General features: G+C 33.2%; 1 protein-coding gene across 2 annotated transcripts in view; it reads left to right on the plus strand.

Annotated features, from left to right (window-relative positions):
- The window catches only part of CNTNAP4 (contactin associated protein family member 4), a 677,206-nt gene that overhangs the window by 457,942 nt on the left and 193,849 nt on the right, over positions 1 to 25,415 (plus strand). For both annotated transcript variants that reach the window (XM_007497949.3, XM_007497950.3), the window contains exons 9-10: positions 10,986 to 11,135; positions 20,565 to 20,736. In XM_007497949.3, coding sequence (XP_007498011.1) covers positions 10,986 to 11,135; positions 20,565 to 20,736 — 322 coding nt within the window. The remainder of the gene's footprint in view (positions 1 to 10,985; positions 11,136 to 20,564; positions 20,737 to 25,415) is intronic.

The following is a 25,415-nucleotide window of genomic DNA, read 5'->3' on the forward strand; positions in this document are numbered from 1 at the left end:
TGCTTCCTTGAAGGAGTGATTAAATATGGGAAAATCCCAGGAAGGAATATGTCAAAGGTCTAAATCATGACGTGCAGGTGGTGGATCTTTCAATGTAAAAGTTTCCATATTGTAGGAGCACCAGTAAGAGTAAATGTGATGCCACATCCTGCATAGTCACTGATCTTGTCACAGAGGTGGGAGAACTGTCTTGTACCACCATGGCTTTGCTGCCTCCTGATCCCCACCTGAACCTGATGCTCACGAGCTGTTACTGATGGGTCCGGTGTCTCTGCTTGCTACCCCCTAAAAGGCATTATTAACTTCTACCTCTATGGGCTGGAGCAGAACAAATGCCATTACTGTGGTACCATGCTGGGGTGTAGTGCATCACCATGGGCCTGAATGTTGTTTTTCTATCCCTTCTGTGGCCTGATTCTATCGCCTTATGCCCATACTGGATTCTGGTCCTCTCTCCCCTCTCCCACTCCTGGTATTGAGCATTGGTGTGTGTTTTCCCTTCTACTAGTTAATAATTCCAGGGATATTTTATTCTCATTGTTGAGATTCCTCATGCCAACTCTCAAATGGTTTGGTCAGTTTTTTTATGCAATTTGAAAGATAAAAGAATGTTTATTCATCTGCATTGATCATTAACAATAATTCATTCAAATCCAAAGACTCTTCATACATAAATATGATTCCCTTAAACAGGGGAGCATCTTCTTTCAGTAAGCTTCTCTGAAGGCAATAGGATAATGTCGACCTTTACCAATACCAAGACATCCAGTCCTAATAAGCGCAGAGCATAATTTTCTGCATTTATCCTTTGCTCGTGAGAGGACAATCTCTTTCATTTCCTCAGAAATTTAGTTCCTCCTGGTTACTTTGATGGCAAACTTATCTCTAAAGAAATCTCCTAATTGAAAGTGGAAGAGGCTTCGGTTAACAATCTGGAAGACTCAGCGGATGGACTTTAAGATAACTAGCAGCAATTATATTCCAGAGTCCATTTTTAAGGCCAGAGAACATAGCTATGTTAGTCTCCTGTTGCTCAATGGTCACATTTTCATCTCTAATCAACCAAGGGGTGATTGCATAACTGATTTGCATAATTGCATAATTGCATAATTGCATAAACTGATATGCAAATTCCATATCTAGAGACATTGTAAGTAGAATGAAGGTTAGTTAGTGCCCACCTTCTTTACTGTCCACTCCTCCCATTAATTAGATAGATCTATTTCAATCTTGCAAAAATATACCAATTCTTGTGGGATGACACTAACTCAGGTCAGTCTCTGGATAGATTATATTTGATATTGGAAAAGAATAAGATAATGGTAGGTCATTCAGCAGTCAAATAAAGGAGATTTATTTAGCCATAGCAAGGAAAAATATATATTGAGGACATTTCAAGTAGATTTATTGGAGTAAAGCTCCATTAACTGAATTGCTTATTGTTTTCTAGGAATGAACATCAAAGATGGAGCTTCTCATAGTTTTTTTGTACTCCAAGGAACAGAAAGTGAGGCCAATAACTGGAGACTTTAATCCCTGAGTTAATCAATTCTCTAGGGTGCTTTAAGTAACTTTTAAGGAGAATAAAACTAAATAGGCGGAAGAGGTTGGGATATTGCCTCACCTTATCAGGGTTTCTTAGAGACACAGTGCCTTGACCCAAATGAGTAATATTTAGACTAGGGATTTTCTTGAACTTTTTCTGGCCATCTTGTGCATGATATGGCTGATCTCTTGACACCTTCAAATCAAATCATACAGTTTACTGTATATTTCGCCTTTTCCTAGATGAAGCCCTGAATCATAGTTATGATTTTTGCTTGTTCCTCTCAATTTTATCATCATAAAACACTCACTTTGTTTTACGGAATAAGCAGGCAGGAATAGACTTGTTATTTGTGTGGGAGTTTTTCTTGAGTCAGCTTTCTATTTTTAGTCAGAACATCAACTAATTAAGAATTTTTTATAAAGACTAGGAATAAGAAAAAATATGGTTTACATTTGATATAGCTTAACCTTTGAATTATAAACAATTAGTTGAAAATAAAAAATAGAAATGAGAAAAATAGGTGACATCCACCCTGATTATAATAATTTTATCCGGAAGTTTAACCATTGTAAATTAAATGCCAAATCAAGGAGATCAAAACAACTTAGAAAGGAGTGTAGTCAGTAATGTCTGATTTACTTGTCAAATAGAGATAGCTGCCAAAAGCAGGTTAGCAAATGAAGTAATTTGTAAAATTAGTCAAAGGCTAGTGATAAATGATCAGCTGCATAATCTCAAAAAAGCAAAGAGAAGAAATGGAAGGGAAAATCAGTTTAAGCAGATCTTTTTAAAAATTAAAAATTTTAATATTCTTCCATGGTTACATGATTCATGTTATCTCCAACCCTTCTTCCCTCCCCATTCCCAGAGTTGGCAAGCAATTTCCCTGGGTTATTTTAAAGCTGTTATCACTTGATACCCATTTCCATATTATTCATTTTTAATAGAGCTAATCTTTTAAAAATAAAATCCCAAATCATATGCCCCTATAAACAAGGGATAAGTCATCTGCTTTTCTTCTGCATTTCTACTCCCACAGTTCTTTCCCTTGATGTAGATAGCATTCTTTCTCATGAGTTCCTCAGAGTTATCTTGGATCATTGCATTGCTATTAGTAGCAAAGTCAATTACATTTGATCATTCCATAATGTTTCACTTTCTGCATATAATATCCTCCTGGTTCTGTTCACTTCCCTCCACATCAGTTCATGGAGGTCTTTATAGTTCATATAGAAATCCTCCATTTCATCATTCCTTATAGAACAATAGCATTTCATCACCACACGACTCCACAATTTGTTCAGTCATTCCCCAATCAAGGGACACCCACTCATTTTCCAATTTTTTTTGCCAGCACAAAGAGCACATCTAGGAATATTTTTGTACAATCCTTTTTTTAATTATCTTTTTGAAGTATAAACCTAGTAGTGGTATAATGGTATTACTGGATCAAGGAGCATGCATTCTTTTAAAGCTCTCTGGGCATAATTCCAAATTGCCTTCCAGAATGGTTGGATCAATTTACAACTCCACTAGCAATGTATTAGTGTTCCAATTTTGCCACATCCCCAACAACATTTATTATTATTGATCAATATGCTAGGTGTGAGGTAGTACCTTGGAGTTGTAGTTTATATAGATCTTGATTATCTTGGAAATATAATCAACTAAACACAAAGCTATCCCAAGAAAAATGAAAAATGAATAAAGAATTAGAAGAAAAATGGAAATACAGATTTTGAAAATAATCTTAAAAATCTCCATCAGGAACAGTAGAAATATCATGTGTACCTTTTGTAGTATCAGATTAGCTTATAGAAGAGATAGAAATAACACCAAAGAGAAGATGAATGGTAAAAGAAGACAAACTGAAGCAAATATATGTTAAGATCTATATCGGAGGTTGCAGAATGGAATAATATAAAAGATGTCTGAAGAAGAGTCCAAAACCATGGCGGGAAAATGTACCATAATAATATTAACAAAAGGGTATAAATCCTATTCTATATGCTAATTAATCATCCAAACAAACATGTTTTATCAATCAAGGGTTTCCTAAGTGAAGGTTTTAACAAGAAATAAGACAGCTTTCTCAAGCATTTTCAGCAATTGACTCCTTCCTTAGCTTTTGAAAATACACTGAAAAATATAGAAATATAACCTCTTGTTTTGCTCTTTGAATGCTGATTTTGAGAAAGTATTCGATTAGATTAGACAATACTACTACCTGGATGGATCTAATATGTTTGCAAAATTATTCAAGATTTTTTTGTGATTTGTAGTCCTACAAATAAACCTCTTTAAAGACTTCCTGACCATAAAACTTGTGAGATGTAAAATATGGGAATGTTTGTTCAGCAAATGTTTTTGCTACTTTATTATATGCCATAGAGTATAGAATTTTCACATCAGAAAGAGATTCCCTGGGGAATATAAGGTCTTGTAGATCCTATGTTGGAATGACATTGTGTGGATTCCATTGTTCCCTAAAACATTGCAGAGGTTCCTGGAAGAGATTTGTAGTCACTCAAAAAAGTTTAGTTTGCCCAACCACACAAAAAAATACTAAATATATGAAAAATATCTCCTGCTCATATTTAAACACATATAGGTTTAGCTCTTCCTTACCTCAGCCACACACAACAATGGCTGCATTCTTAATCTTACCATCATGTACCAACACCTGCAGATGTAACACCTTGATGTTCAAGAATTCCAAAACCTTATCTGACCATAATCTAATGGTTTTCTGTTTTTTTCTCTGCCTTCTCTTAACCAGACCTTACACTTTAACCTCACATGTATAAAATGATTGTTGCCATAAAAATTTACTTCCATAGAATATAGGAATAATTTTCTACAGTGCTTTCCCACTGAAGTTTGAGCTACAGAAACTTTACCAGTTTGTATTGATATACTCATTGCACAAAGCTAATTTTCCCTCTAGTAGGCTTTTACATTGATTGAGTCATCATTTGACAAATGTGGATTCTGCATTCTTTCTTCTTAATCAACATGGGTTGTAAATATTCTTTATCTTTTTATTCTGCACTTTTGTTTTCCATATTTTCCTCAAAATTCTTCACAGAGCATCTACCCAGTGTGCTAGTAACTTCTCTTTCAGTTTTTGTTTTGTTTTATTTTGGGGGGAAGGAAGAGAGACAGAGAGACAGAAAGAGAGACAAAGAGAGGCAGAGATAGAGAAACAAACATAGAGAATAGAGAAAGCAGAGAAAGAGAAAGAGAGATGACTTAATTTATTAAAAAATTTAACTTTAAAAATACTTTGTAATCAAACCACAGACCTGGAAGAAGACATTGAGAGATCACTGACATCATCTCTTCTCTTCAGATACAACTGAACTAATCTAATTTTAAAACCTTAAAAAGGAGGAAATTGCATAATATTTTTTCATGATTATTTTGAAGTTAACCCTGTTTTAACTGTCAAAAAATTCTTGTTCAATGAAAGTAACTTAAATAAAGTCATTTTTGGCATCATGGAGAGTATGTAACACTTCAAGTCAGGGAAATTGATTGAGATGCTACCTCTGACCCTCTGTGACCATTGGTAAGCCTCTTGATTTCTCAAAGAATCTGGCAGCTTTCAAAACCTAAGTAATAGATAGGTCGTGATCTCTATCAGTAGCTACAACTCCCACACTGACAAGTTATTTAAGTAGCTTTTTGAAATTCTCCATGTACTAATTTGCATCTCATCCTCACTACTTTTCACAAATCAAAACAATGTTAGAACTTTTAATTTTTTTTTAATCTTTGCAGATAGTAATTCCAGTATTCTAGACTGGGATTTATCTTGTATTGAACATGTCTACAACATCAAAGAGTTTTAAAAACAAATAAATTATAACTATAGTAGTCTTAAAGAAAGGTGGAATTGGGGAATAGAATAATTTTCATTTAATGACTGAAAAAATGAAAGTTAAAGGTTGGATCAGAGGGTCTTTGACATTTCATTTCTAGTAGAGTGTCTCTTCTATTCTAAAATTTGATCTTTCAGTCATATAATATTGAATGCTCATGCATTTTTAACTTTGATAAGAAAAGATTTAAGAGAAAGATTTAATCCATTAATTTAAAAAGCCTTATTGGGAATCAACTATGTCCGCCATTTGTACTCTATGTCTTAAAAGCATAAGTTCAAAAGATTATTTATCTAAATGTATGTAATAACTTGAACAATAGATGTTCTTCATTCCATTTGTTTTTCCTATATAGATATTTAGACCTAACTCCTTAAGAGTTAAAAATTTCTTCCTGGAAGCTCTATTATTTTCTGGGGATTAATTCCATCAAAATAACATCAGCCAGAAACAAAAACACCTAGAGAACATGACAATCAACAGGATACCTCCTCTTAATTTAGATTCTGCCTTGTATCTCTTCTTTCACAGTGATGAGCAACAGATATCTCCCTCTTCTAATTCTGAAGCTTCTAGGTGCTTAGTGGATAGAGTACAGGTCTTGGAGTCAGGATAACTTGATTTCTAATCTGGTTTTAGACACCTACTAGCTGTGTAATATGGGCAACTCACTTAACCTCTGTCAGCTTCAGTTTCCTCAGCTATAAAATAGAGATTTCACACTGAATTATTTAAGCATTAAAGTATATGTATTAAGCATTTATCAAAGTGCCTGGGTCATAATAGGGATTCGATAAATGACTTCCCCCAACTCCTTGTTGTCCCCATGTTGTGGGGGGCTATAAGTGAACCCCTGGGGTTCAGGATGGGGTCACTTTTCAAAAAGGCAATACTCCAAAACTTAGCTTAAAAATAAAAAGAGAAAGTTTTTAATTTAGAGAGTAATGTTGAAAGATCAGGAGACAGGCTCAAGTGTGGACACTCCTACCCAATGGGATCCACTCTGGATCTTTTTATACCCTATTGACCACAGGTGCAACATGACTGGAGAAGGGTAGGAGTTCAGGCAGAAGTGGAGGGTTGGGAGAGGTTGGTTATCTGATCATGGTCTGAGTGGAGTTTTAAGTCCCAAAGACACAGGGTTTGGCTAGGCATAGCACAGAGGACAAGTATATGTCCTTGATTACCACCTGATGCTAATAGAGTGTAACAAGAATATATGTGTCCATCTCAGAATCTAGGGAAAAATCCAAGGGGAACATTTGTCTCAGAGGTCTTTCTTATCATGAGTCTTTGATGTCAAGGGTCTCCTTTTCCTCAGCATTAACAAGAATGCAAGGAAACAAAGAAATTTTCCTGCTTACAGTTTAATCTGAAGCAGTTCTATAATTTGGGGTGTACAAAGGGAAACCCAGAGTCCCATGACACCCTGATTTTTATAAGCAGAAATTTGTTGAGCCAGATTATTTCTAGTATATCCTTTAAGAAATCTTGAATGATTTCAATGTTTAGATGGGAGTTGCTTTATTGGAAAAGTGTATTGGGGCAGAGTTTTCATCTACAGAATCAAACATACAAAAAATCAAACAATAAGCATATTATGAGACCTTGTAGTCTCTACATCTTTCACTTATATATGAATTGGGAATATATTTCAGTATAGATTATTGTCTGAAACAGGCCATTCTTAAAATCACTTCATCAAGAATGCCTTATATAGGGAAATCTAGGTATCTCAGTGGATAAAGTATCAGATCTGGAGTCAAGAAGACCTGAATTTAAATTAGGACTCAGTCATTTCTTAGCTATGTGACCCTCAGCAAGTCATTTAATCCTAATTGCCCAGTCCTTACCACTCGTTTACCATAGTATCAATACTTACTATGGATTTTAAATAGAAGTTAAGTGTTTTAGGGGGGAAAATTCCTTGTGTAAATGGCTAACTAGTTATAGGATATAATTGTGATGGAATGTGATTTTGCTCTAAAAAATGACAATTAGGTTAACTAACTAAAAAAAATGGAAAGACTTACATGAAATTAGAAAGAGTAAAATGAGCAGAGTCGAGAATGTTATATACAATATCTATACAACAGAAATATTGTTTGAAGAATAACTTGTTTTTGTTTACCTCCAGAGAAAGAACTATATTATAAACAGAAACAAGAAAGACGTAGTTTTATACATACATATATCTTTCTGTCATATGATGCCTTTTCTAGTTTAGGGAAGAAAGAAAGATACCTGGGTGTTTCAAAGTAACAAATACACAAATAAATTAAATGTTTAAAAGGAATGATTTGCATATCCTTGTAAATTAGCATCATGAAAACTTTATATAGATTTTCTTGATGGGAAAGTAGGCATATAGTTTGAGAGGTGATATTTGCCAAGTCACCATTTTCAGTATCAACAAATGATAGGATGAAAATTAATAAAAGTATATTGAGGCTTAAATTTCTGTGCATAGTTTATTAACAAAGTGTGGAAATCTGTTAACAAAGTTGTTTGATTGCCTTCTTCAGTTAGGCAATTGACTATGAGAAAGGTTATAAAATGAGTGAAATCTTGAGCACCATATTTCTTTCTTTTTCTGATTGGCCTGAGATTACATCACAACAATTCCAATTGCCACAAGTGGCCCATAATCAGTCCATACTTTATTGTTTCTTACTCTCAGAGGCTGCATTGAGTGCTCCATTATCTGGTAACAGAAAGGTGTGTACCATTTCTCCCTCCCTTTGATTGTGAAGAGTACAACTCTGAAAGACTGGTCACATTTTCCCATCCCAAATATTTATATGGGCAGAGGCTTCCAAAGTTTTTATTGGTCTAATCAAACATTGACTCAGATGTTATTTTGCTTCTTGTATATGAAGGACAACAACCAACTTATTTAAATAGCCTAGAATTGAATTGCTTCCATTATGTGTCATATTTTTTCCTCATTATAATCTCTTCTACCTGTCTACTAATTTTAATGATTGAATTTTATAGGGACAGCTGATTCCATGATTACTTTCACTTCAATAATTATTTTTTTCCCTTTATATTAAAATATAATCAACATTGACACCTATGTCTCAACTGATGCTTGCCTTGTCTAAGATTTAGAAAACCTTTTTTTTAAGGTTTTTCGGAATGTAAAGGCAGGATAATTCTCTGTGATCAATAGTTCTTATATATTCTCTCATTCATTCTTCCAGACTTTTTTCTTGAATGCATTTCTTACCATCTTTATTATTTTCCTTTACATTTAGATCACTAAATATCAAGCTTCATTATTTACTTAATCTTGAGCATTGTATTGAGTTCTTTGTAGAATTTCTGTGTTTCTTTATTCTTTATAATGAATGCTGTAACATAAATTACAGTCATTTTTGTGGTGATACTTTTGTAAATGGTAACCATGAACATTGTAAAAGGAGTTGACCAGATATCTCAGGTTATATTTTTTGTGTCTTGGTGCAAACCATGAATCTAACTCCATCCTATCCTTTCTTTGCTTCTTCATGGACTACATAGGATTAATCATTCATTCTTCTGATTTTGTTTAAAGAGACAAGGCCAAGACTGATATGATTTAGCTTTTCTGGGATTATTTCCTGTGTTTCCAGGGTTATTTCAGTGTTGCTCAACGAATAAGAGCTTTCATATTTAAAGTAACAATAACTAAGTTAAAGTTTGGCAGCACAAAATCTTTGTGATATGTGGGTATTCTCTGTTCCCCTTCTCACTACTCTTCACTAAAGAATCTTAAGGGGACTGTTCAGAACAGAGAACCACGTTGTATTGTATATAAACCTGGTATTTCTATGTTGAGTAAAAACAATTTTTTTGAATCTTTAAAGTAGGGGAAGGAAGTCTACCATTCACCTTCCAACTTTTAACATAGTATTTGCTCTTGACCAAAGTGTTCCAAACTAGGGTAGGATGTGACCAAAACAGAGGTCACATTCATTCCTTCTAAATTATACTTATCAATTTACTTATTGTTCAGTCTTTCAGTGGTGCCTGATTCTTCTTGGTCAGACTGGCTGTGGACCATAGCACACCAATACTATCCATGGGGTTTTCTTGGCAAAGATACTGGAGTGATTTGTCATTTCCTATTCCAGTAGATTAAGACCAACAGAGATTAAGTAGTTTACCTAGAGTCTTGGGTCACAAAGCTAATGTGTTTAAGGCAAATTTGAACTCAGGTCTTCCTGTTTCTAGGCTGAGCTTTCTATCCCCTGAACCGCCTAACTGCATCCTATCAGTCTACTGTTGTTGTTCAGTTGTTTCAGTCTTATCTGACTCTTCATGACTATTTGGGGTTTTCTTGGCAAAGACATTAGAGTGTTTTGACATTTCTTTCTCCAAATCACTTTTCAGATGAGGAAACTGAGGCAAACAGTATTATATGCTGCATAGGGTAACAGTATCTGAAGCCAAATTTGAATTCAAATCTTCCTGACTCCAGGCTCTACTCTGAATCCATTGACTCACTTAGCTGCCCTTCATTCTACTCTTTTATCCCTAAAATTATTATTTTTTTTTGTTATTTCTGTTTGGTCATTTGCAACTCTTCTTGGCCCCTTGAAGGGGTGGGAGGATGGGTGTTTCTTGGCAAAGATACTGGAGTGGTTTGCTATTTTCTTCTCAAACTCCTTTTAGAGATGAGGAACTGAGGCAAATAGTGACTTACCCAGGTTACACAAGCTTACTAGCACACTAACTTACACAGCTAATATATGTTGGAGGTCAGATTTGTACTCACAAATAAGAGTTTTCTTAGCTCCAAGTTCAGCACTCTAACCACTGTGCCAACTAATTACCTTATCTTTTTACTTGCTATACTTCCCTGATAGAATGTAAGGTCTTTAAAGGTAGGAATATTCATTTATTCATTCATTTTTTCTCTGTCATTTGTTGCTATTTTAGTCAGTAGCCTTAGCACCTATCATAAAGTTTTGTACATAGGAAACACTAAAATTCATATTCATAAACTTCTATTTTAATTATGCCAATGAATTGAACATATAATAGTTGAATGGTAGTGAGATGGTAACTGCAAAGGTCAGCTTCTGAAAAAGACTACAGATCTGCAACAGTTTTATAATTCGTGAACACACAGGTTTAAGAAGAGACTAATCATATTTATGAATCCGGGGATTTTAATATATCCTTATACTATGCTATTATGTAGATGATTTTTGTTATTCCCTTTTTATGGAATTTCTGACTAATTTTTTATCTCTTGATAAGTATAATATTCTGGCTATCTAGAATTATTTGGGATTGTTGAGACAGTTTGTTTTTTTGTCCTCTATGGAGACCTGACAAATGGAAGAAAAAATGTTCTCCATTTTCAAACAGAATACAATGATTTCCCACTTGGCTCAGTTTCTCTCTTTCAATGTGAATCATATCCTCCCACTCCTTTCTCTGGATGTTAATGCTATACTTATCTGAGATACTGAGGGAAGGCAATCACATTGTTTTGAAAGACTTATTGTGATTCATAGTTTATAAACATTTCTTTGTAACTGATTTCATTTTCCCCCTAGGAGTTGAATTAAATAATGGACAATGGCATTCCATTTTCTTATCTGCTAAAAGAAATCACCTGAGTATAATGATAGATAATGATGTGACTTCAGTTCCGCATTTTGTGCTGCCAATGCAGATTTATTCTGGAGACATCTATTATTTTGGAGGTGAGTGAAATGGCCAGAATATATGGGAAACTGAACAATGTCTCATCTTGACAACATTTTGAGATAGTCTTTTAAATAGATTCTACTAATAAAAGAATGTTCATATTTTTTCCCTTTCTGTGAACATAATAACCGCCCTTACAATTAACAGACTTGGTGAGATGACAAAGATTGTGGAATGTGTCCTAAAATGCATGTCTACCAGATGGTCTCATTCACATTCACTCTATATTTAGCAGGATTAATTTTTTGTGGTTCATACTCTATGTCATTTCTTCATAACTTTAATAACATATTTTGTGATAGAAAGAATTTCCATTTTTTTCTTTCTGATCTTATGTACTAACCTTGATACAGTAAATGGGAGTTTTCTGAATGATATTTCTAATATCTCTAGCGTCTTTTGATTGGTTTCTCACTTCCTAACTTGTTTTTTCTAACAGTGCCATACCCAGCCGACCAATAGTTTAAGTTAACTGACTATTTCAACTTAGAGGGTTTAGAAGTTACCAAGACAAGCAATCAGCTTTTAAAATTCTAGCAAGTGCTTTAGACAGCAATAAAGGAAGCAATTTACTTTTTCAGTGATTTTTTCTGAAAGCCTAACTAGTGTAAGGTATATTTATGTCTGAAAAAGAAATCTTTTTTTCTTTAACAGTAAATAATCACTGAATAGAAAGGGATTAAAATGCAAAGTTGGTTTCTGCCCTAAATGTAAAATTATAAAACCTGTCAAAGGAAGGATTCATAATCATTGGAGGTGGGGAAAGTACTTCTTATTCCATTTGATCTGCTCCATTTTGTTTCACCCTTCTTCCCCTCAAAAATTCCTTCTGAGCTTCTGTGGTGGTAACTCAGCTAATGATGAAAAGGCAATAGAAAACAATCCAGAAACCACAAGCTAGCCTTTTAAATATCCAAATCCAATTTTAAAGAAGGTAAGTAATCATAGTACATTACATTTAATTTCTTTTCTCAAACTACAACTCTTATATTCCCATACCAATTTGCTCTTGTTAACTCAGTGACATATCCTTAGAAAAGCAAAGGTGGGAATCTCAGAACTCTGTGCCTCCATTTTATCACGAGAGTCTATGAGTTAAAAATATAATTAATAGTTCATTATTTATTTTAATTAAATAATCAACAATTAATTAAATCAGACAATTTAACAATTTCCTGGAAAGGCAACACATTTATCCATTTTTATTATTTAGCTACCTGAACCCCCAGAATAATCCTCTATGATACATATTAACAGTCTGCATTTTCATTCTACACTGAACAAATAGATCCATCCCAGTAAAATAAAAATAAATATTATTGCATAAATGAATCAATATTTATAAAAATACCTCTTGTATTCATTATTATGCTAAGTGCTAGTATCAAATACAGTTCACTTTTGGTGGTCTCTGTGTGTATATGATCAAATCTGCCCTTTATTTCCATTCCTTTGACCATCACCCAAATTTAAACTCTTCTCCCTTCTCTTCTAGAGCCTCCCAAGTCATCTGTTTGCCTCTAGGTTCTCTTTTCTTTGATCCAGTTTAGTTGTGAAAATAATCTTCCTAAAGTATATCACATCCTTCCTAATCACATCATTTCCCTGTTCAAAAACCTTCTTCAGTGGCTCTCCACTGCCTACTCAGTCAAATACAAACTGCTTAGCCTGACATTTATGACATTCCCTAATCTGACTATAACCTACCTTTCAAGACTTCTTTCATAAGACTATTCCCAGACTTGTCCTGATTGGTCCCACCCTCATACACTTCCACACACTCCACTTCCACACATTTTATGCCTGACCTAGTTAGCTTTTTGTGGCTGGAGTTTTTATAATAGAGGCAACACTGCCTGGAAGTTCAGTAGGACTTTTGTGCCCAGAAACCTTTTAATGTGATTGTTGGATGGAGGAGACAGATGCCCCAAGGGGATTAGGATGCAGTCCTTTGAACCTGGGTGAATTAGGACACCAGTTTGCTAAAAGTTGAGTAGCTGTGATTTAATGATTGAAGCTGTGAGTTTTGATTTTATATCTTGCAAGAAAGATGCAATTGTGTTCACCCAGAGACCTGCAGGGTGAAGGACTCTCTTAGCACTGGGAGATTTAAGTAAGCCTTTCAGCACTCTACTTCTGACCATTAACCCTTATAAAGTGCCAATTTTAAAGGAAAAGAGTAAATGGTTATTCAGATAGAGTAAGAGATGCTTTTGTTATCCATTAATGGGCTTATCATCCCTAATTTTAGCAGGAGAAGAGTAAAAAGGAAAGAGAGTACAGAAACTCTATTTTTGCCTATTAATAATACTTAGATGAGGATAGTAGATCCCCAGATCATCTTGTCCATTGGGTTACAACTACTTTCTTAATGAGATGACTTGAAGCATCCAGTGACTATACACCTGTACTTTGTTTCCTCTTCTCCATGACCTTTGATGCCAAAAACTTCCAGAATTTTTTCTGTGTTTTGATCATGGGAAAGAATTAAAGAATTCCCTTCATACACTTCCTGTTTTCCTTGTTGGCTTGCCCAGATAGAACATTTATAAAGAGTACTGAATACTCACACTCTGCTTAGATCCCAGATTGATTCTCATACATCATTAGGCTCATATTTAAAGACATCTGAAGAGGTCAGACTGAAGTTTAGTAGGTGGAGTTGTGGGAAATTCTTCATCTTCCTTCAAGGATAGCTGACTGTGGGAGTTGGTATACCTTAAAACAAAATATTAGATGGTTCACTGAATAGGTAGTGGCATCTCTGAATTATCTTATCCATTTAGACCTATGGCTGTCACCTGTAATTACTCAGGGTCATTACTCCTTCTCAGACTCCTGTGCTGAATTAGCATTCACAACACATCCTCTAACCCTAGTTATGTCAAGTTTCCCAGTCCTGGATCCTATTATATTCTCTCTCTAGGCCTATTGACTCACAAGGATTTATCATTTTGTGCGGATTACTCCCAGATCTATAATTCTAGCCCTGTTTTCCTCCAAAGTACAATTTTCTCATCACCAGCATCCTCTTGGAAAATTCAAGCTATATGTCCTGTAAACATCTCAAGTTCAGTAGGTTCAAAACTGAACTTTTATATCTCACCAAATTTACAACTCTTCTAAATTTACCCATTTTATTGAATATGCAACCTTTCTTCTAATCTCCAAGGTTCCCACTTTTACTCAATCCAATCAGTTGCTAGATCTTGTCTTTTGTAATTCCATGGTGTCTCTCAAATTAAACTCCTATCCAATTATGCAGTTATCACTCTATTTTAGACCCTCATCACTTTTCACGTGAACTATTGTAATAGCTTCCTAATAGATCTCCTTTCTGCAATTCTCTCCCCTCTTGATTTCACCCTTCCTACCACTTTCAAAATGATTTTCTTGAAATGCTGATCTCGATAAACTAACAAACTATTACCTCAAATAATAATGATAGCTAACAGTTTTATAATGAGCTCTGACAGACTTTGGAAAATAGCATATGTGAGAAAGGTCTATTTTGGTATAGTCCACAGGATCACAGAAAGCTGGACATGACTGAATAAGTGAAAAACAACCAAAATTCCCCACATTTATAGAGTACTTACTGGGTGTCAGGCACTGTGCTAAGTACCTCAAAATTATTATCTTATATAATCTTCACAGTAGAACTGGTAGATAGGTACTATACCCATTTAACAGATAGGAAACTGAGTCAGACACAGTTTAAGTGACTTACTCAGGGTTGTAGAGCTTATAAGTGGCTTAATTTGGTACGGGCAGTATATATCACAGAATAGAATATGGACAGACACAAACAGAGACACACATTTTTGAGCAAACATTTGTTGAGAAACAAAACCTCTCCTCCACACCTGAAATCTCACTATAGCAGAAATCTTGAATCAATGAAACAAACAACAATGTATTGATAAATATTCTATTTCAAATACCAGACTGTGGAGGTAAAGAGAGGTTCATTTCAAATCGGCAGGTAAAGTGATAGGGATGGCCATTTATATGGTGTGAGGTGTAATGGAGAAGTGTTTGTAGGTGGCAAAAGAAAGAATCAGGATCTAGGAGAGACAGCTGGTGTTCTATATTATACAATAAATATTTTTATTGATGAAGAAAAGAAGAAAAAATCGGCAAAACTGATTAATATATTGAATCAAAATCTGAAAATACAATATTCCACATCAACAGACATACCATCTCTGCAAAGAATAGAGGGAAAGATGTTGTCCTGTATTTATTCTTCATTTTCCTAATTTTTTATAATTCTGCAACATTCACTTTGGATATATGACATAGTTCTTCCATTAACATTTTTATAGTCCTTGGGTTTTTTTTTTATTCATTTGTTTGTTTGTTTGACTCTACTTGCTTCATTATGTATCAGTTAATATAAGTTTTATGGTTCTCTATATTTGTAGTATTTCTTTGACAGGCTTATGGATTTCCACCTAGATTCATAGATTTAGATCTGAAAGGGTCTTTAATGGTAATTAAGTCCAAATCTGTTATTTTACAGAAAAGGAAACTGAGATGCTGGGAGATATTTTTTCTTTTAGAAAAGCTTTTCTAGTAGCTATTGCAGTTCTCCAAGGGACATCGAAGGTGAAAATTATTTCTCAAGAATTTCAGATGTTTCCATCATTGATATATCTATTTTAGTGTGAACTAGCATGTTACAAACTGAAGTACTAATCTATTGGCCTTTTGATAATTTATAAGAAAATAACAAAATTTTGATGTAGCAAAGCTTTATAAATATCCTGAAAAAGGACCTTAATGATAACTATAGTTTTCATTATCCTCTCAGCATAGTGACTTTCTCTCATATGAAGTTTGTAGAATGCTTTTACATCCACATTTGAAAATAATTATCATTTGCCATTAAGTTCTCTTTGAAAGGGAATGATTTCATTTAGATAATCCTCATTACACTATAAATTTAGAGCATGGCATTTCCATTCATAAAATCTGGTCAGAGTAGTGAAATAATGATCATATACTACCTTCTGATTCTTTTCTCTTCCTTTTCTGGAGAGCATAATGTAAGTTACCCAGTACCCTCAGGAGGTACTCAACTTTTCAGATTTTCTCAAGAGCAGTGCATTCTTTCTAAGAGACCAATAGACCGTGTCGTATTCAAATTATAGAAAATATCCCTGCTTTAGAACCTGGTCTTTAAATAGACTTAGAGCTGAAAAAACTCAGTTATTTTATTTCATCAACTATATTCCTTAAGAGCTGCCCATGGGCTAGATATGTAATCACTATCTTGAATCTCTCTTAACTCTTAGTTCTCCTTAGTTTATTGAGTTTAAAAGAAATGAACATAATATACATTTCTGATTTATATTTTCCTTTCTGAAATCCCCTTTGCTTTTACTGACAGCTCCTTGATTTGTTTTTGTTTTGTCTGTAATGGGCATAATCTTTTTGCTCTAGGATAATTTGAATGAAATGCCATCTGGAGAAAGGAAAATGAACTGAGTAAATAACTTCTTTACAACAGACCCTGCATCATATAATAGAAAGTATCTATACCTCTTATTATTCTAACATTATTTATTGACTTTTGAGTTCTAGTAAAAATTATACTCCACAATATATTTTCTTCTTTTGGAAATTCATCCCATTTTCTGAAGTAAATTTTGAAAAATCACCACTATTTCCATATAGTCATATAAATTGGAGAAATAAGTAATGAGGCTTTTCAGAGTTTGCTTCACGTTTGATGCATTTTAAAATTTTTATGGGGTTAGTGTACTTACAGTGTGCATAGTAGTTTTGATTATGAATGTAAATTTCTATTTGTGTTAGAAATATGATTGGGAAAATAAAAAAATACAGAGCTACATTATCATAGATTATTATAGTTAAGAAAATGCTGAATCCCAAATTCTTATTGCTATTCATTGTAATAGTGATCGACAGGAATATAAAATTAATTAAAAACAAGAAAATACAGAAATCTTTGAACTTTTTTTCACAGTATTTTCCCGAGTGCTCCTTTATATTTGTTTCCCTTTGACAAAAAATGTAGAATTTGAACTGAAACCCAGAACAATGGTGCTATTGAAGTTAATACAATTAAATGGAATTTTATTACTTAAGTAATTTGAAACTTAAATGCAGAAGAATAAAAGATATAGAAATTGGCCATGGAAGAAAATGACCCAAGAACTTACAGAAAATATTACTAAAAACGGGCAGCTGGGTAGCTAAGTGGATTGAGAGTGAAGCCTAGAGAAGGGAGGTCCTAGGTTAAAATCTGGCCTCAAACACTTCCAAGCTGTGTGCCCCTGGGCAAGTCACTTAACCCCCATTGCCTAGCCCTTACCACTCTTCTGCCTTCTAAGACAAAAGGCAATGGTTTAAAAAATATTACTAAAATAGAAATAAATTAGTGTGGTATTTATGTTTGTTTACAATTACTTCTTTATTTCTCTTTGTTATACAAAGAATGAATGAAATAAAGGCTATAACTTTTCATTTCATACTATAATACAATGTAAAACTTAAAATACTATTAACGAATATAATATTATTTAAGTAATTCTCAACATTGTTTCATTTTGATTAAATTTTGTTATATAGCATATTTGTTATTAGGTTAATTTAATATTTCTCATAAATAGTTTTAAAATAAATTTACTATTTACTGTTATAATACTTTTTACAACTTTTATTTCTAATTATATCTTAACTTATACATTCTATATCTCCATTTCACCACTACATTTTTTGTTAGAAGTTTAATAGAGACCAGAATAATTTATAGAGTATTGTAGGCTAGCATATTTTGCATTCTTTCAACTTGTGACCAATATCGTTTGGTTAGTGTTACAATCTGGGCAGCTAGGTGGCTAAGGGAATAGTGTTTTGACCTGTAATCATAAAGACTTGAAATCAAATTTGATCTCATATATTTTAATTCAAGAAGATATCTTCTGGATTCCAACCACTGCACCACCTAGCTGCCCAGAAATATAAATGGTAAAGCAAAGTCTTTCATGACTGACAATGTTTGTCTCTGTGGTTTTTGTGTCTATATTTCTCCATCGAGAGGTGATCAGGAAATTTCATCATCAGTCCTGTAGATCCACCCTACCCTCAGTCATGTTCATAACCCATCCAACTTTCTGCCCAGAACACTTTGCAATCTACCCTGCTCACATTCCTATGTTCCTTCTCCCAATACCCTCCTCTCCCCAACAAGATATTTTTTGTGACTTTTATTAGTTCTCCAACCTTCCCAAAATAGGAATTATGGGCAAGAGGTAGAACGATTTTGGCTGTTACCACAAGGTGAGACCTTAAGAACCCAAAGTTTAAAATATGAAATTAGGTCTACACAAACTGACTCATGGACTTGAAATGGAACTCAAAAAGAATATCTCACTTTTTAGTGCTTTAGAAAGATAAAGCACAGAATATTCCTCAAGCTGTAATAGTAACCTAGAAGCACTCTGTGCCACAACAAGAGGAAACTGGAATAAGACAACGTGGTTGTGGGGCATCCCATTAAGCCTGAGGCAGAAAGACTAGCCTCCAGAGACCATCAATTCTGTCCCCTTGCAAGTCACTTGGGACACAGATGGAGGTTGATGTGGCTCACCTTGGAAGGAGTTTGAGATGATTTTAAGATAAAACCCTAGCGAAACCTTCCTCAAAGAAACTGTCAGGAAGTGATCAATAGGAAAAAATAAGGTAAACAGAGCCTGAAATTATCAGAAACCTCAGAAGGAAGAAAATTTAATTAATGACTTTGAGAATTAGCAGAAAAAAAATCACACCAAAAATATCAACAAAATAAGGAAATTTGGCCTCCAGAGCAAGTCCAGAAATGAATTAATAAATGTTGCCAAAAAAAATATCCTCTAAGTAGTCCCAAGAAAGCACATAATCCTATCAAGAAGTTTCTAAATGGTTTTTAAAAAAGAGGAGAAAGAAATAAAGAAAGAGAGAAAGGGAAAGAGAGAGAGAGAGAGAGAGAGAGAGAGAGAGAGAGAGAGAGAGAGAGAGAGAGAGAGAGAGAGAGATTAATTTTATTTCTCTTCAGTAGAATGTAAGCTCTTTCAGGGCAGAGATATTTCATTTTTTATATTTGTTTTTCTAGTTTCTAGCACAGTGATGAATACATAATAAGTACTTAATAGTGACATTAAATAATGGTTATTAAAAACACTATTGAACATAAAATTCTATATAGTACATCAGAGTTTTCAACATTATTTTCTAAGAATTTCCTGAATAAAATTATGTTTAATTTTTGTAAGGATATTTCTGTGGAAGGAAAATAGAGAATAATGTGGGTGTTAGGAAAGGAAACTAATCATGTCATTTGAATATTTATAGTAACCCATTAAGATTTGTATTTCAGGCCAAGTTAGTAATAATTTCAAACATTTTCACCTTTAAATATATAAAAAAGAATGATGACCATTTCCCCTGTTTTTATCCAATTTTCATTAGAAATATTTACTTCATAATCTCTTTACTCTACATCAACATCCTTTTGATTTTATATTACTTCCATTTTCATTGATTGCATTTCTTTCCCTCATCATGATCGTATTGAAACAAATCTTGATTGCCTAAAACAGAATATTCAAAATTATTGTGAAATAGAAAAGAACATATTAATCATGAACTGGTTATTCAGATCCCATAATTCACTGATCTCTTAATATACAAATATGATATATTTGTAGAGATTCAGTATGTTGCTTATATAATTTTATTTTGTTATAAATTACTTTTGTTTACTACCTAGAGGTGGAATCTGGCTTCATTGTTGATTTAGTAGCATTTTCTTTAAATTTTGTGATTTCTGCAAATTCTAAAAGAAATGTATTCTCTAATTGCCAATCTCATTTTAAATCTACTTGCAAATGAATTTCTATTTCTTACACAGCATGTTCATTTTAAAAAGTACTAATTTTTAAAATGTACTCTTTAAGAGAAATCAGGTTTTTCTCAGAATTAAATGAACATTTCTGATTTGACTTCCTCCATATCTTAGCACAAACTTTTCTTTCCAATTTTCTAATTCATGATGTGATAATTAAAATGTTGGGAAAGTCTATTCTCCTTGCACTTTTATTTGGAAACGTGTTATTAGAAACCAATAATTTTTATCAACATTTAATCTACAAATAAAAGCTAGTCTTTCCTATCATGAACTTCATCTAATAATGTTTTTGGTATGATAGAATTATTATTTCCATATATATGTATAATTCATATATAATGAAAATATAAATTTTCATTACTTTGACTACTATTGTTCCTCCTTTTCCTCCTCCTCCTCATATTATTATGACTACTTTTGTTCCTTCTGTTACTGCTGCTATTGTTATTACTACTACTACTACTGCTACTACTACAACTACAGTTATTTTTTCCTTTTTTCTATTCAGGTTGTCCTAATACCAGCTCTGACTCTGAATGCAAAAATCCTTTTGGTGGTTTTCAGGGATGTATGAGACATATTTCCATTAGCAACAAAGTTGTGGATCTAATTTTGGTGCAGCAGAGCATCTTTGGAAATTTCAGTGACCTTCAGATTGACTTATGTGGCCTTATAGACAGGTAAGGGCAATCTTACATCCATATTTTGAAATGATTCTCTTTCAAGTATTTGAGTAAAGACAAATGAATCTCACAGATAGTAAAAAAAAATGCTAGTCTTTGTTTTCATTTGGTGCAAGGTAAAATAGGAATATAGTCTTCAATTTGATAAAAAAAGATTTATTTTAAATTAAATTCAAATATAATAAGAGAATCTTAAATATTTTGTTACAATACATTGTTGTTTTTTCTTATATTTTTAGTATCTTAACAAAATAAATAACTAGTTCATAAAATGAATGATAATAAAGGTTGAAATAATTATAATAATAATGATGTTGAGATACTGAGGTTTATTCCAATCCTCAGTACCCCTCAGTAAAGTAAAGCCTCACTCCTAGGACCAATGTGTTATAATGACTCTGTCTTTGCTTAGACCAGGCTTGCTAGTACACAGATCTTCTTTGGGTCATTCTTCCCAGTTAGGACAGTACTTCTTAGACAAGAACACTTTACTTTCACTTCAATGTAGGTTTTATCCAAGTAGGAACAAACAGAGATAAGGTTTCTTAACTCTCCTCAGCTCCGGGGACAGGAAGTCAAGGCCTCCAGTCAGCTCAAGAGACAGGAAGTCAAGAGCTCCCAGCTCCAGTTGGTGTCCCCTCAAATTCCCTCCCTGAGTTCCAGAATCCATTGTCATTTGGTTCCTGGCATGAGGCTAGTAGCTCTTCTGTAAAACTATTTCCTTCCTTATATTTCATCCATTTCTCTATCTTTCCCTCCAACAAGGTATTATGGCATTTTGTTATCTACTGAGGATAAAAATGTTAACAGTGTAGGATACAAGGTTGTCCAAAATTGGATTAAAATATTTTTGAGGTGGGGAAGGGATTAAGGCCTTATTGATGTTTTCTTTTTATATACACACATTTATATATTACTACAATTCCATGAGGATTAATATAGTTCATTATGATTCCTTTCATTCCCATTAATGATTATTTATAATAGGGAGGTAAATGTGTCATATCAGCACTCAATCATTATCCTTCTTCATACTTCTCTCATGCAATGCTTTCTACAATAATAAGATTTTTTTGAAAATCAGAACAGTAACTACTTTAGATAAAGGTTGAGGACTTCAGAAGGAGAAATTATATCATATATAGTAGAAGAGTACTCAAGTAGACTCAATAGACCTATATAGCAAGGTACCATACTATAGGATAAAAGATATTGGGGCAAAAAAAAAAAGATGTATCCAAAGCCAGGTATCCAGAAGGGTAATTATTTGGAAACATTTTAAATGAAGATATTCAAGGTCTTATAATAATCAATTTCATTTAAAAAAATGAACTTTTCAATTAAAAGGCTTTTATACTTGATATCTTTGGTTAATATACATATATATCTTTATATGTGTATGAAAAGTTTTTTCAGGAGAGGGAAATATAAAATATTCCAAAGTTTTTAATGTAAATATATGCTTTAGAAACTTAAAACTACATTAAGACTTTTGGGACAAGCTATATCAAGTACTACAATATACCTTTAAGTTAAACTAATTAAAGTTTTCCCTTCTTAACCAATTATATTTTAAGTAATGATTTGTAACCTCAATAAAATTAAACAGACTAGCAAGTTACAAATAATTTTATTAATAAATGTCTGCATTTATATATATACATATAAATAATTTTTGAAATGTAATCTATTCTATAAGAATCAATGTTAAATATATTCAGGTATATCATTGTAGCATAATTCTCCCAGAAATGAATATTCCTTCCATTTGAAAGAAAAATTCAAACTTAATATGAAGTCAAAGTAAAGGAAATATTTAATTATTAACTATAAATATTTTCTATAATCTAATTTTTGGAATAATATTTATAAATGTCTATCAAAAATGAGTTACCCTGCTGCAAGGGCTGTAAGTCACTCTTACTTGCTAATAACCCCTTCTCGAATTGTATCCTCCTGACCCTGCCACCAAATTTTATAGACTAGGCTACTACTCCCAAATCACTTTTTGGATCTTCATTACTTGTTTTTCCTGCCGACTTACTCATTGCTCATAATATTGTACTATAAAAAATAAAGCAACAATTCTCTCTTTTTGTTTTCATCTCTGAACACTCACCCCCCCCCTCTCCTCTGTCTCTGTCTCTCAAACACACACACACACACACACACACACACACTCACCAATCTCCTAATTGCATCTTCCTTGCTTAATACGTGCTTTTAGTAAAAACTATCATTAATAGTCTATGACAATTTTTGGTTTAAGAGACAAAGCAAAAAATAAACAATTAAAAGTCAAAAAATTTTTAAGAGGCAGACTTGTCTTTTACTTAAGACCCACCTCCAAACCACAGAATCATTGGAGTTAAGGAATTTAAGTAGAGAATGAAATGAAGAAACATTGTATTGGGTTCTATAGTTGAGGTGGTCTGTGTTTATGTGTGTGCGCATGTGTGTGTATGTGTTGGTATTCAGCTACTGCTAAATATGTTCTCCCTCATCATGACTTTTTTAATCCACCAATACAATATTCATAGAACCTTGGTGCCCACTTCTCATTATGGCTCTCTAGTTGGCTTGGTAATGACTGGCCACACTAGTCAGAATATCAGGTAACTCCATATATATGGAAGGAAATGTTCATCATTGTGCTCCAAGATAGTGTATAAGTAGAAAAATAAATATGGAATCCAATACTGTTTTTAAAATATCCAATTCTCGGTCTCACCGAGGTTTAGCAATAATGTAATAGTGGTTCCTTGGAGTCAAAATAGGTGGAGCACCAATAAATACTTAGAGGTTTTAACAAGCTCAAGGGTTCAAATGTGATCTTGATTACCGATTGTTTTCTGGAGAAAGACCAACCTAATTATTCAAAGAGTAATTCATAATAATGTCTTTGGTCTTGGAAACTTATGGAATAGATGAAAATACTAAATATCCTCTAGTTTTTTTGTGGCCATTTTCTACTTCTGCAATGATGGTGGAAGAGTAATGCAAAGTGGGGCAGTGGGTGTTTTTAATGACAGTTTTTGCCCCATCTATAAATATGAATTTGTGGGATGTTCATCCATTTACATATGTATGTATGAGTGTGTGGATAGACAGAGACAGACAGACAGACAGAGATACAGAGAAAGAGAGAGACACACAGAGACAGAGAGAGAGGAGATGATAGATACCGGCAGACTACAGGATTACCTACAGGAGTAGGGAATTATGAGAGTCGATTTAATCTCATACAACAAAAGCAAAAGAAATATTATTTCATGGGACCTGCTATGATCACTGACTTTCCATGTTCCATAGTGGACTCTATAGCTAAAACTTATGTGTCATTCAGGATCCATTATAGAAGAGTAGTCAGGATATTCTCAGAATTTCTATTCTAATAGCATCCAGACCATATCAAAATTCATACTATGAGAACCTGAATATACATGCAGGGATAGGGGAGTTTGATTGAAAAAATATTTAAGGAATTAATAAATGAAAGAAGTCACATGCTATAGTTGTGACTTTTTGGAATTTTCTTGACAAAGATAATGGAGTAGCTTACCATTTCCTTTTCAAGTTTGTTTTACAAATGAGGAAACTGAGACAAATAGCATTAAGTGACTTGATCAGGGTCACAGCTAGTGTCTAAGGCAAGCTTTGACCTCAAGATAAATCCTTTAAATATATATGTATATATATATATATATATATATTTATTCCCCTGATTACATATTCATACAATTTTAATACTTGTTTCATGACATTTTGTATTCTTGATGTCATATTCAAAAGTATCTATGATAAAAATATGAGAAACAAATTTTCATTGATAATTTTCTACATTGATTGATTTAAACAAATGGGGAAAGTATTTAACAAAGGAGGATATATACTTTAAAAAATACAGATTGAATAAATAACTAGTATTTTTCCTTCACAAGGAAAATTATCATAATTAAAATCTTTCCTCCAATAAAATGCATAGATAAATTCAACAATAGAGGAAATTTTATGCAGTAATCCTCTTATCAATATCAATCAATATCAAAATCAATAATAAATAATGAACAAAGTAAACATTTATTGTTCAAATATGTTCTCAAATATCTGTTGGTGCACATACTTTGCAAAGGTCAAGTGGAAACTTATGTTCCATTGGACAATAATCTTTTCTAGATGCTTGTGTTTGGAGATAATATTATGATAACTGCACTGAGCCTTAGGGCTACTTTAATGAAGTCCTTTTAGGAATTTTCTTATTATTGACTCACTCATCTTTGACATGAACTGTCTGCTAACAATTGAAATCTTCCCTATTTGACTTCATTCTCCATGACAGAGAAAACTAAAACTAAATAATAATTGAGTTCTACTTTCTCTTTATCAATTATTATGGTTCATTTTACCCTTAGCAACAATTTGAGAAGTTGATTTGCAACTCAGAAAAGAGAAAAATCTAAATGTACCCAAGCTTATAGAAAATACTATACATCTTCTAGGATTTATGTGAAGGAAGCTTGGTATATCATCCTACAAGTAAAAGGATCTGAGATTGAGTTACACATCTGGCAAGAAATAGCAGTGTAGACACTGACAAGTCACATAACAGGAATTCATTTTCTTTCCATAAATTATAGGTAAAAACATTTACAGTAACTATTTTTATGATTGTTATA

This window comes from Monodelphis domestica, chromosome 7 (genome assembly GCF_027887165.1).
Source record: "Monodelphis domestica isolate mMonDom1 chromosome 7, mMonDom1.pri, whole genome shotgun sequence".
Lineage (NCBI taxonomy): Eukaryota > Metazoa > Chordata > Mammalia > Didelphimorphia > Didelphidae > Monodelphis > Monodelphis domestica.